The sequence below is a fragment of the Pelodiscus sinensis genome, chromosome 14 (assembly GCF_052426305.1).
Source record: "Pelodiscus sinensis isolate ZL-2025 chromosome 14, ASM5242630v1, whole genome shotgun sequence".
Taxonomy (NCBI): Eukaryota; Metazoa; Chordata; order Testudines; family Trionychidae; genus Pelodiscus; species Pelodiscus sinensis.
The window spans coordinates 47,510,554-47,524,006 of record NC_143065.1 but is presented as its reverse complement, the minus strand read 5'-3'; the positions used below and the strand labels follow the sequence as shown (position 1 = coordinate 47,524,006).

Below are 13,453 nucleotides of genomic sequence, written 5' to 3'. Positions count from 1 at the left end.
CCCTCTCTGATCACCTTCTTCTTGTTAGCATGCCTGTAGAAACCTTTCTTGTTATCCTTCACATCCTTAGCCAGTCACAATTCCATTTGCGTTTTCGCCTTCCTGATAATCCTCCGGCATTCCTGAGCTGTACATTTAAACTCCTCCCTGGTCATTTGTCCAAGTTTCCACTTTTTGTAAGCTTCCTTTTTGTGCTTAAGTTCACCAAGGATTTCCCCTGTAAGCCAATCCGGTCTCCTACCATGTTTGCCTCTCTCGCTACGCGTCGGGATGGTTTCTTTCTGTGCCTTCAATAAGGCTTCTTTAAAATACTGCCAGCTCTCCTGGACTCCTTTCTCCTTCATGTTAGCATCCCAGGGGATTCTGCCCATCAGATCTCTGAGGGAGTCAAAATCTGCTTTTTGGAAGTTCAAGGTGTGCATCGTACTACTCTCTTTCCTTCCTTTGGTCAGGATCCTGAAATCTACCATCTCATGATCACTGCTTCCCAGGTTGTCACCCACCTCCACTTCCCCTATTAGTTCCTCCCTGTTTGTGAGCAGAAGGTCAAGCTGTGCACGGCCCCTGGTTGGATCCTTCAGCACTTGTGTCAAGAAGTTATCCCCAACATTCTCCAAAAACTTCCTGGATTGCCTCTGTACTGCCGTATTAGTTTCCCAACAGATGTCAGGGTGATTAAAGTCCCCAACGAGAACCAGGGCCTGTGATCTGGCAGCTTTGCTCAGTTGTCCAAAGAAAGCCTCATCTACCTCATCCACCTGATCCGGTGGCCTGTAGCAGACACCAACCACAACATCACTGCTGTTGTTTGCTCCTTTAAACTTAACCCATAGACTCTCAACAGGTTTTTCTCCCTCTTTATACTGGAGTTCAGAGCAATCGTAGTGCTCTCTTACATATAGTGCAACTCCTCCTCCTTTTCTCCCCTGCCTGGTCTTCCTGAACAGTCTATACCCTTCCATGACAGCGCTCCAGTCATGCGAGTCATCCCACCAAGTCTCTGTTATCCCAATTAAGTCATATTTCTTGGACTGGGCCAGGGCCTCCAGTTCTTCCTGTTTGTTGCCCAGGTTTCTTGCATTAGTGTACAAACACTTCAGGTAACCAGTTGATTGCCCTATCTTCTCCATTTGAAACAGGGATCCTCCTTTCTTGCTCCCTCCTCTCTGCATTTCTTCCCAGTATCCGACTTTCCCTCTCCCCTCAGGGTTGTGGTCGCCGTCCCCTGACGAACCTAGTTTAAAGCCCTCCTCACTAGGTTTGCAAGCCTTCCCGCGAAGATGCTCCTTCCTCTCTTCGTTAGGTGGATCCCATCTCTTCTCAACAATCCTTGTGCCCGGAACAGAGTCCCATGGTCGAAGAAACCAAAGCTCTCTCTGCGACACCACCTGCGCAACCTTCTTCCCAGCACTATATAATCCGCAGTAACACGCTCAAGGTCATTCTTGGCCGTATCATTAGTTCCTACATGGAGAAGCAGGAAGGGGTAGCGATCCGAAGGTTTGATCAGCTTGCTAAGCCTCTCAGTGACATCCCGAATGCGAGCTCCCGGTAAGCAGCACACCTCTCGAGATTCCAGGTCCGGATGGCAGAGGGATGGCTCAGTCCCTCTTAGGAGGGAGTCCCCGACCACCACCACCCGTCGTTTCCTTTTGGGGGTGGTGGCCGTGGAACCCCCATCCCTAGTACTACGCATCCCATGCCTTGCAGTAGATGGTGTTCCCTTCTGGTTTCTTCCTTGTGAGGTCCCTTCCAGAGCTTTCAGCACTGCAGAGCCTGTGGAGAGAGCTTCAAAGCGATTGCTTACCTCTATAGCATCGGGGGATTCCCGTGCTGGCCTTTTTCCCCTTCTAGAAGTTAATGCTGCCAGTTCTCTTCTTGGTCACGTACTGCCCTCTCTGGCTCTTCTGCCTGCTGTGCTTGAAGGATTAAATGCTGCCTTCTATCGAGGAAGTCTTCATCCTCTCTGATCAAGCGTAAGGTCGACACTTGGGCCTCCAGTCCTCTCATTTTCGACCAGCTTGCACTTGGTGCAGATGAAATCCGTTCTTTCTTCCGGGAGGAAGACAAACATGGCACACGCTGTGCAGGTAACAACAGCAGACCCATCACCAACCATTGCTGCTGTCCTGGAAAAGGGATTTAAAAAGAAAGGCAAGAGAACCTCCGGCCCTTCCCTCTCCCCTTCCCAACTCCCTCTCAAAACTCCCTGTTAGCACTCACCTGTTCGCAAGCTCCTTGGTCGCTTGCCCACTGCCTTATAAAGCCCCTCCCCCTACCAAAGCTCAGCCAATCAGCAGAGGCTTCTAGAATTCAAACTTTAATTAGAAGCCAACAGTTTCCACCTGTCAATCACAGCCAATCACAGCACAAACTCCATCACGGGGAGGGGGAGGGCACAGGGGAAGTGTGGGGGGGAAAAAAGCCTCACTCTCAAACACAGGGGAAAATAAATAAACAAAAAACAAAAAAGAACACACACCAACCCTCACTCACAAACACAAGCTGAGCACACAGCAAGAAAGCCCCAAACACAACACATACTTCCCTCAAGACTCCTGTATCTGCTTCTCCTCTACCTGGAGAGCTCCCTCTCTAAAGCCTCACTCAAACAGGTAAAGTCTATAAACAACTGCAACGCACTTTTCCACTGTCAGAGTAGGTCTCATTCGGGTGTCCCTATACTTCAGGGTGGGGGAAAAACCCTTCGCAAATTCCATGAAAGCGGCCTTGTGCATTCAGTTTTTCAGCCAGTGCTGATGGTCCCATCCCTGCAGCACTAGTCTGTGCTTGTCTGACAGCGCCAGAACCGGCATTCCATTGTTTCCAGAAGATCAAATGCCAGCTGCATTTCTAATTCGTTCAACACAAGGATTTGCCAGTAGACATCAACATTAAAATGTTTTGATGAACAATGGGATTCACCCGAGGGGGGGGGGGAGGGGGGGAGGGAGGATGCTTGTGCTACTATGGTGTCTGTGCAGGTAACCAGGGCACAAAAAGACTTTCCCATTGAGTTCAAGCAAGGGGGGAGGGAGTAGATGGGTGCATTATGGGATACCAACAACATGAATCCAGAACCACTCACTGAAGTTTTGGTCCCAGTGTGCACCAGGAGCATAACCCATCATGCAAAGCGGTGCAGGCACCATGGGATAGTTACCCACAGTGCATTGTTCTCCTAGTCAATGGCAGTCTCCCTACTGGGGACACACTACTTTGAACTACATTGAATTCTTGTACACAATGTGGCCATGGACCTTTGATTTTACAAAATTGGGTAGTAAGAAATCAAACTTAATATATTGGACCTTATCTCATAGTGTAGACATGATCAGAGACTTCCAAACACAAAGAATCTCACGGGTTTCCTAAGCCAGACTGAAAGATTAACACCAAGTATAAATTTGATAAGAATCTCTTAAATCACATCACAGTTTTCTTCTAAGAATACAGTGGAACATGGTGGGTGTAACAGAATGCCACAGAATGACTCGTGTGGATGCAGACAATCTCTAGTATCAACTAAGCAGAACCCCACAGAGCAGGATACAGAGAACGAGACAGATACCAATCCCCTACAACCAAACATGTACCCAAACTTAAGGGAACATGATACAGGGAGGGATTCTATTTCAATACCCACATGGGAAAATTCTGGTTGCGATGGCAAAAGGATGGATCCAGGAACAAAGGCTGGGGCACTCCGGGATACAGGAGTTGAGGCCTGCGGTAGAACTTGAAGTCCTGCTGGGACAGGTGGATTACCAATCTCCACTGGCTCTTCTCCTCTCTGCTCCTCCCGTTGAAGGTCTCCTCCTCCTGCTGGAGCAGAATTATCCATCTGCTCATCTGATTTGAAAGAGGGAAATTAAAAAGCTAATTATAGCTGCAAGCAACACTTTAATTTAAGGTTGCCTAACATATTCCATTAGAAGAACCTATTTTAGCTTTGTATAGCTTTGTCAAACTATTTTGGTTGAAATTTTCCATATGTACCATCTGCCTTGAGCTGAATTCTTTTGGACAGAATCAATAAAAATGGTTCAGCCATTTCCTAGGACCAGGATAGGGAACAGTATGTTTTGCCCATGTTAAAAAATTCATGCAACCAGTTTGAGAAATTCTAGCATGCTTCCGCTTTGATGAAGAGATTTGAAATTTGCCAGAGTTTGCCCTGATATCAGGGATGTGCCTTTTGCCATGCCTGTGAAAACAGACCTAAATGTAGCCATATATATTAACCTCTGAAGGGGGAGAGGAGAAACTCTATTTGTACATGCTCAGTAAATATGTTAGAGTCTGGTAGCATTATTCTGCCACACTGAGTATTGCTCCATACCTACCCAACTCCTAAATATCAATTGAACCATGCATGCCCCCACTCCCACAGAACAACAGAGCACACTCAATTTCAAGGCTGAGTAGAATGTTTTCTGCAATTGCTCTTCCAGCAACTGAAGTCTGCTGTGGTGCTGGACTCCAGAATAAGGCAAGGAACTTTTCTTCTGCTTTCAAGCCAAAAGGCACCATTATGACTATTTCCTCTGGGCCCCGGTAGACCTCTGGCATCACACAGGCCCGATAAATACACCCATATTAAAAGGGATGTTGCCATTTTTTGAGGACAGACTTGTAAGTCATATGTGGGGTAACAGCTAAGTCACTAAATGCCCAAACCAGTTCATCATCATGACCCCTAAGAACCACAAAGCCGCATTCCAGAGGAAACAAACAGGGGCAAGCAGTGTGGACACAAAAAGCTGCCATCCCCAGCCCAGACCCCAATGCCACATCCTGCTGAAGAGGGAGACATTCCAGGGCTGGAGCTGCGGCCACGGAGGGCTGCGTGGTGGGTGGCTGCTGGAGCTAGGCTGTGGTGCAGCTACTCCAGGGGCTCAGCCATGGCGTGGCTGGGGCCATGGTGCATGCTTTGCGGTATTTCAATACACTGAAGTGCATCAGGCAAGTGCCTCGCACATTGTATTAACCAACACTGCTATAAAAGCGTGGATGACATTCCTTAATACGTCTCTAGAACATCCTGTCAGCTCATCATTGGTTACAAGAAGCATTCAACAATGAAGCTGGATGGTGCTTCACATGGGAACATCAAGAACTAAATAAAATAATGCATGGTGCAAATACTTCACTGGTTGTTCTAAGGCCTTCTGCAGGTGGAACAGCAGTATCTTCCACTGTAGATAATGAGAGTTGCTAGTACTCAGCACATCTCAGGGTCAGGCTAATAGTTTTATGAACTGATCCTGGTTTCTGAAAATGGCTATAAACAACAACAATGCCCAGAAAAATGCCATATAACTAGGGAAACATTTGCTGCACTAGTGAACATGAGCGACAAATTCAGTTTTTAACAATATCCTGGATAGTGCAGGAAAAACCAGAATGCTACTGTATGTTTCACTGGGCACGCATTGTATTAATAGCTGTAAGAGTAGGGGCTACTTAGGGTGGGCACGACAGACATTGGTTGCATGCCACAGTAAATAGCTTCACAGCACTTGCTCACTCCTCACATTCACCCTGTGCCTTTTCTGAAGTCGCCAGTGTCCCCTACTTCTACTTTACTGCTCCTCTAAAAATTGCCATTCACTGCATAGACTGGGGCTGAACTGATCTTCTCTGAGGGTACTTCTAGACTACCGCGTTTTGTCGACAGAAGTTTTGTCGACAGATACTGTTGACAAAACTTCTGTCGACAAAGCGCTTCCAGAATACGGAAGCAATAGACAAAAGTATAGATAAAAGTTTTTGCTTTGTCGACAGAGAGCGTCCAGACTGCAGGACGCTCTGTCGACAGAAGAAAGTACCCGGAACTGCTTTGCCAGGTCACAGGGGCAGCATGTACTTCCTGGTGCTGCTGCCTGCACTGTGTGGAGTGCCCTGCTTCCTGGCACAGCACAGCAGTGTGGGGGTTTTTTTTGGAAGGTTTTTCCTAACCTCTGTTTACCATGGAGCGAGATCTTCCCCTGGCCAGGTGCTGGCCCCACTCCACGGTGCTTCAAATGCTGCTGCAACTGCATGAAATTATCATGCTGTTAATGCCTGGTCCGGAACCTGAGCCCAGACTGGAGCCGCTCCTTCAGGATGCAGCAGCACTGTTCCTGCCTCCGAACTTTTTCCCCGGACAGGCGATGTTAGAGGAGGGAAACAAGTATGGACTGGTGGGACCGGCTCGTAATGGAGCAGTGGGATGATCAGGCTTGGCTCCAAAACTTTAGGATGCGGAAGTCCACCTTCCTGGAGCATTGCAACTGGCTTGCCCCCACACTGCAACGAGAGGACACCCACCTGCGCCCTGCCATCCCGCTGGAGAATAGGGTAGCTATTGCCCTCTGGAAGCTGGCCACTCCTGATAGCTACAGGTCAGTGGGACACCAGTTTGATGTGGGGAGATCAACTGTTGGTGCTGTGTTGATGGAGGTAAGTCCCTTGGGGATGGGGGGAGGGCAGTCCGTAAGGGGACTGTAACCAAGAGGGTGGGTGGGGGGCAATGGAGGGGAGGTGGTGGAGGGCTCCTGTGGCTTACACCATCATACTACTAGGAGCAATCACTGGGGGGGGGTCGCCAAAGGACTTAGGCAACCCCTCTTACTTCATAATCTGTGTGTGTTTGTATGTGTCGATTTTTGCAGGTGGTGAGGGCCATCAACTCAGAGCTGCTGAATCGGATTGTCCACCTCGGAGACCTAGACACAATCATGGCTGGTTTTGCAGGGCTGGGATTCCCAAACTGCGGAGGAGCGCTTGATGGAACACACATTCCCATCCGCGCACCACCCCATCGAGCCGCCCGGTTTATCAACAGGAAAGGGTACTTTTCCATTGTGCTGCAGGCCCTGGTTGACCACCGTGGACTATTTACAGACCTGTGTGTGGGGTGGTCAGGCCGGGCACATGATGCTCGGATCTTCCGCAATTCACACCTGTACGAAAGGCTGCAGACAGGAACCTTCTTCCCCCAGCAAACCTCTGCTATTGGGGACGTACAGATGCCGGTCTGCATTGCGGCCGATGCAGAGTACCCCCTCATGCCCTGGCTTATGAAGCCATACACAGGGCATCTGACCCCGAGCAAGGAAGTGTTTAATGCGCACCTGACACGCGCCCGTTTACAGGTAGAATGCGCATTTGGCCGGTTGAAGGGAAGGTTTAGGTGTCTGCTAACTCGCCTTGACATGGGGGAACACAATATCCCAGAGGTGGTGGCAGCATGTTGCATCCTCCACAACCTGGTGGAGAGCAAAGGGGAGGCCTTCCTCCCAGGTTGGGGGCCAATGGCTGAAGTGGAGGGCAGGTGGTTTGCACAGCCTCGGACAGCTGCCGTTCACCAAGCCCATCAGGCGTGGGTTCGCATCCGGGAGGCTCTGCGTGAACGCTTCTCAGCTTGAGCCCTATGACTCCCCAAGGTATCCGCAATGGGGTCTGTGGGCCTTCCCCCCATCACAAAACCTTCCCTCCCACAATCCATCCCTGCATCAGCCTCTGAAAAGTTAAGGCGCACACACCATGTTAAACTTCAAAAATATGTTTATAAAGGAGTAACGTAAGAAATTATATCTGTAATACAAAATAGAATTGTTCAACAACAGTGAAAAATAAACTTCTTTTTTTAACTAATAACATGTGTTTATAACTGAGGTAGTAGGGGGGATTTCAACCTGGAGGGAGGGAGGGAGGGAGGGAGGGAGGGAGGGAGGGAGGATGGATTTCCAACATGGAGTGAGGAAGGGAGGATGGATTTCCAACAGGGAGGGAGGGAGGGAGGGAGGGCAGACACCTTAAGGGTAATGGCGGCCTCGCCTGGGCCGCAAGGCTTTGCCACCACTGGTCCGTGGACCCAGCCGTCCTAGGGCTCGAGTGGGGGCTGATAATGACTCTTCCCTAGCAGTGGGGGGGAGGGGCAGGGCTGGAGGGGTGGCAGGGGCTGAGGGAGAGGAAGGGGTAGCAGGGGCAGAGGGAGAAGAAGGGAGGTCAGAGGGGGCTAGGGGGAGGACGGGGGGTCAGAGGGGGCTGGAGCTGGATGGGCAGGAGGAGTCCCCGGGGGAGAGGACCTGGCACAGCCAGGGACTCCCGGACGGTGGCACACATACTCCTCCACTCTGGGAGGAAGTCCTGCAGCAGGCAAGTATGCCACCGAGCCTCCTCCCTCGCTCTTTCTGCCATGGTCTCGTGCATGTTGGCCATGGTCCTTTCCATTTTCTCCATGGCCTCCACATGACGCTTTAGGAGGTCATTGTAGGTCCTCCAATGCCTGCGGGTGCTGTGGGACCAGGTGGGTGGTGGCACAGGGGTTGAGCGGCAGACAGCAGCAGCAGGTCCCGCTATGGAGAAGAAGAGGGAGAACCGATCAGTGTTAGCAATTCACACACAAGTCCATACAACTAGGGATGGGAATGTTGTTACTGGTAGGCCACATCTGGCCTTGCCAGCCGCCTCGGCTGCACAGGGGACCCGTTGTGGCTAGGACAATGTCCACCTCCACCCCCTAGATCCTCCCACCCTCCACTGTGGCTGTCCAGGCCAGATCAGTGTGCAGGCACAGTAGGACAGGGGCCTGTTGCATCTTAGGTCTCCCATGCCCCCCCACCCACATACCCAGCACCTGCCCGCCTGCTTGTACATGCACAGAGAGATGCAAGCTGTCCAGGAGGGAGGACCAAGATGTGAACACTGCTCTGCATCCTCTCTGCTCCCACCTCCCCTGTTCTGTGTCTACACTCACCTGATGTTCCTTCTTCAGTGTCAGACGGTGCCTGCGAGGCTTCCGCTGAATCTGGGACAGGCTGCAGACTCAGGGTCAGGGTGTCCTCCATCTGCTCCTGTGCCGCCTCCTCCTCCTCCTCCTCAACATCTTCCATGGGGACCTCCTGCCGGCTACGCTGCACCGGTGTGTGCAAGCCTGTCTGCACATGCACTGATGCAGACATTGGTTCCTGGCCTCCCAGGATGCGGTCCAGTTCTTGGTAGTGGGTGCAGTGCACTGGGGCTGCACCGGAAGCTGAGCTCTGCTTTCGGGCCTTCATGTACCCCTGGCGCAGTTCTTTGACTTTTGCCCGGACTTGCTGGAGTGTCCTGGGATGGTGCCCTTTATCGGCCAGCCCCTGAGCCATGCGGCCATAGATACTTGCATTCCTGCGCTGGGTGTGCAGGGCCTGAACTGCTTCCTCCTGCCCCCACAGTTCTAACAATGTCAGGACCTCTGTCCCTGACCACGCAGGGGCTCTCTTTTTTTCAGCAGAGGGCACCCGAGATGGCTCCCTCGAAGGTCCTTGGGGGCCTCGTGGCGCTGGAGCTGCACACATGGCCACGTGCAGGTTACGCTGGGAGAACTCTGGGCTGACAGAATCTCTCTGTGGCCAGCTTCCTGCCACAATGCCTGCCAGGGATGTCTGTGCCTTTAAAACATGGCTACAGACAGGACCAAGAAGAGGTTTTTCCTAAAGAAGGACTCTCCAGCAGGGGGCTTCCCTGGAGGTCTCCTTCTGTCGAAGAAAGGAACCCCTGCGTCCAGACTACCCTTTTTGTCGACAGAACTCTGTCGACAAAGACGTTATGCCTCGTAAAATGAGGTATACCAGCGTCGACAAAACTGCTGAGTTCTGTCGACATAATGTCGACAGAACTCAGCGGTAGTGTAGACGCTGGTATAGTTTTGTCGACAAAAGTCCACTTTTGTCGGCAAAACTAGGTAGTCTAGACACACCCAAAGAGACATGAAGCATAGTTACTTTTCTGTCAAAGGGTGCATCTACACTAAACCATTATTTCAGAAAAACTAGCGTTATTCCGAAATAACAATGAGAGTGTCTACACAGCAATTCCGTTATTTCAAAATAATATTGAAATAATATCGAAATAATGGGCGGCTTATTCCAACTTCTGTAAACCTCATTCCACAAAGAATAACTCCTCTTCCAAAATAGCTATTTTGAAATACAGGCAGTCCCCGAGTTACGCGGATCCGACTTACGTCGGATCCGCAGTTACGAACGGGGCACTTCCTCTCCCTGGTCTCGAGCAGACCAGGGAGAGGAAGCAAAGCAGCGGCGGAACGCGGGGCCAGCTGACAGCCCAGAAGCGTCTGGGCTGTCAGCTGGCCGCGCGCTCCGCTCTGCTCCCCCCCCCCTTCCTGCAGACCAGGGGGAGGGGGAGCAGAGCGGAGCAGAGCAGAGCGGCGGAACGCGCAGCCAGCTGTCAGCTGGCCGCGCGTTCTGCCGCTCTGCTCTGCTCTGCTCTGCTCCGCTCCGCTCCCCCTCCCCCTGGTCTGCAGACCAGGGGGAGAGGGAGCAGAGCGGAGCACGCGGCCAGCTGACAGCCCAGACGCGTCTGGGCTGTCAGCTGGCCGCGCGTTCCGCCGCTCTGCTGTGCTCCACTCTGCTCCCCCTCCCCCGGATCTGCAGGGGGGGGGGAGCAGAGCGGAGCACGCGGCCAGCTGACAGCCCAGATGCTTCTGGGCTGTCAGCTGGCCGCGCGTTCTGCCGCTCTGCTCTGCTCCGCTCCGCTCTGCTCCCCCTCCCCTGGTCTGCAAACCATGGGGTGGGGGGGAAGCAGAGCGGAGCACGCGGCCAGCTGACAGCGTCTGGGCTGTCAGCTGGCCGCGCGTTCCTCTGCTCTGCTCTACTCTGCTCCCCCTCCCCCTGGTCTGCAGACCTGGGGGACAGGGAGCAGAGCAGAGCAAAGCCGCGGAGCCCGGGGGCAGCAGGATAGCCACGGCGCGTCTGGGCTGTCCCGCTGCCCCCGTGCTCCGCGGCTTTGCTCCGGACGCCTGTGGTACAGCAGCTGGGGCGCTGCCGGTTGGTCCCGTAGCGCCGCTCTGGGTGCCACTGGACCAACCCAGCAGCACCCCAGCTGCTCTGCCCCAGGTGTCCCCTAGTCAGCAGCTGCTGAAAATGACCAGTGGCTGACTACAGGAAGCCCCTGCCCCGGGCTTCCTGGAATCAGCCGCTGATCAGTTTCAGCAGCAGCTGACTTGGGGATGCCTGGGGTTCTTAAGTTGAATCTGTATGTAAGTCAGAACTGGCGTCCAGATTCAGCCACTGTTGAAACTGATCAGTTTCAGCAGCGGCTGAATCTGGACGCCAGTTCCGACTTACATACAGATTCAACTTAAGAACAAACCTACAGTCCCTATCTTGTACGTAACCCGGGGACTGCCTGTATAGCGAAAACTTTGGTATCCGGCACTTTGTTAACCAGCATTGCCCCCAGCAACAATACTATCACATCTTCAGGCATACAGGCCTGGCTTGGCTTATCATGATTGACTTAAAGATTAGTGCTACTTAAATAAAAAATTAACTCAAAATTGAAATGTGAGACCAACTGCCTCACACTACAAAACTACCTATATTAAAAACTCGAGTTTTACCATTATTGTCCATTGGTTTTTCCTAGGTTGATGGGACCCTCAGATAAATGCAATTTTTAGATAAACGGAACGCTATAATCCCCGAGCGTGACGGATAACACAGGTTTTACTGTAGATGCAGGGTGGACACTCCACTGCTGCTAGTTCGAAATAGCTCCTCAGCAGGGCCATTCTCCAGTGCTTCCTGGGGCTCTAAACCGAGATAGTGCGTCCACATTAGGAGAACCTGCTACGGACTAATTCTGAGGCTTCCCTGTAGCGTGGATGCTCTAGTTCAAAATAAGCTATTTTGGAATACATCTTCCGGAATAGCTTATTCCGAAATAAGCATGCAGTGTAGATGTACCCATAGGAAGAAACCTCAATAAGCCCTCTGGCATGACTGTCACAGCTCCAGAACTTCTTCATAAAGTTGTGTGACAGTGTGATCAAGAAAGAGCATAGGGACAATATAAAATACTTGGGTCCAATTCTTACCATGCTACATATGAGTAACTACCATTGATTTCAACGGGTCCTGCAGCACATTGGTGAATGAGGCCCTTGTACGTGTTTCCAGAAGTTTTAGAAGCCTCAGGCAGAGCCAGTGCTGTGTGCTTTGTCTCTCACCAACACTAAAGGCTCTCACTAGAGGTCAATGGCAATAATGCCAAGGCAGAAGCAGACTCACAGGCCGTGTCTAGACTGGCCAGTTTTTCAGGAAAATCAGCCGCTTTTCCGGAAAAACTTGCCAGATGTCTACACTGGCCGCTTGAATTTCCGCAAAAGCACTGACTTCCTACTGTAAGAAATCAGTGCTTTTTGCGGAGATACTATGCTGCTCCCGTTCGGGCAAAAGTCCTTTTGCGCAAAAGTTTTGCGCAAAAGGGCCAGTGTAGAAAGCTGAGATTTGTTTTGTGCAAAAAAAGCCCCGATTGCAAAAATGGCAATTGTTTTTGCACAAAAGCACGTCTAGATTGGCCACGGACGCTTTTCCGCAAAAAGTGTTTTTGCGGAAAAGCGTCCGTGCCAATCTAGATGCTTTTTTCCGCAAATGCTTTTAACGGAAAACTTTTCCGTTAAAAGCATTTCCGGAAAATCATGCCAGTCTAGATGTAGCCCCAGGGTGCTTGATAAGTTGTTCTGTCAAATCTTCGGAGGATGGCTAGCTGGTCTTGAAGCCCACAGGAATAACTGATGGCTTTCCCCACTGACATGCCATCTTCGTTTAGGATTCCCTGAAGCAAGCTAAACAGGGCTCCTATATTTAGCACCACTGTGATTGTGATGCAGCTGCCAGATCCCTGCCTAGCCCTTAATTTGCAGCCAGTAGATATAAGGGAATTGGTTGGAAGTGGAGGGAAGAGCCTCATTTCAATGGCTACACTTCCATTGGGGTTGTGGTGCCATGCCTTGTGTCCACCCAACTTCCCATCCCTTCTGCCCTCTTTGAGCTCAGGACATATGATCCACCTCTGCCATATGGCTGCTATAGCTCTTTGCACTGGATGCAACTGTGTCACCATCTTGCTCCATGCTGTTATGGATCCCATTGATGCAGCAGCAGAACCCACCATGCCAATGGCAGGGTTAAGCCTGTACTGACATGGGACAAAGACCAACCAGAAAACTGGAAGTGAAAGACCCTTTTCCACTATCACTCCCCAAGCTACCCAAATTACCCACACATTCATTAAGGCAGGAGGATTTATTTGGTGGTTCTTACTGCCTAGCAGCAGTTCCAACAGCATGATCAAAAACTGAGAGAGAATTCTGATTCACAGTCCTGGCATGAGGGGTTTTAGCTCATGTAGCATTTAGAAACAACACCAATCAGTGAAAGCACACCAAAGCACGCTTGAAACAATTTTACTTCTGATGCCAGAGCACAGGCTCTCTATACAGACTCTTTTTTTTTAAAATGACTTGTTTACTTTTGCTATTTGTAACCATTTCATTAAAAAAAAATCTTAAAGCCATTATTTGTAATAAATTGATAAGTCAGCATACTTTTTTCTTTTAATCATTGCTTTAAACAAGGTAAACTTATCTGTCCCTGTCCTGCTCCTGGGGCTGCCCCCA

The 13,453-nt window shown here is 50.9% G+C and overlaps 2 protein-coding genes across 4 annotated transcripts in view; both read right to left on the bottom strand.

Moving 5' to 3' along the window:
- Positions 1 to 13,453, bottom strand: part of TP53BP1 (tumor protein p53 binding protein 1) — a 100,010-nt gene that overhangs the window by 59,303 nt on the left and 27,254 nt on the right. For all 3 annotated transcript variants that reach the window (XM_075916957.2, XM_075916958.2, XM_089782142.1), the window contains one exon: positions 3,647 to 3,852. In XM_075916957.2, the coding sequence (XP_075773072.2) occupies positions 3,647 to 3,852 (206 nt within the window). The remainder of the gene's footprint in view (positions 1 to 3,646; positions 3,853 to 13,453) is intronic.
- Positions 7,690 to 10,068, bottom strand: LOC142825187 (uncharacterized). The gene is made up of 2 exons (XM_075916978.2): positions 8,747 to 10,068; positions 7,690 to 8,345 (listed from the first exon to the last, which is right to left on the bottom strand). The coding sequence occupies exons 1-2, from the start codon at positions 9,324 to 9,326 to the stop codon at positions 7,996 to 7,998; spliced, it is 930 nt and encodes a 309-aa protein (XP_075773093.2). The 5' UTR covers positions 9,327 to 10,068; the 3' UTR covers positions 7,690 to 7,995.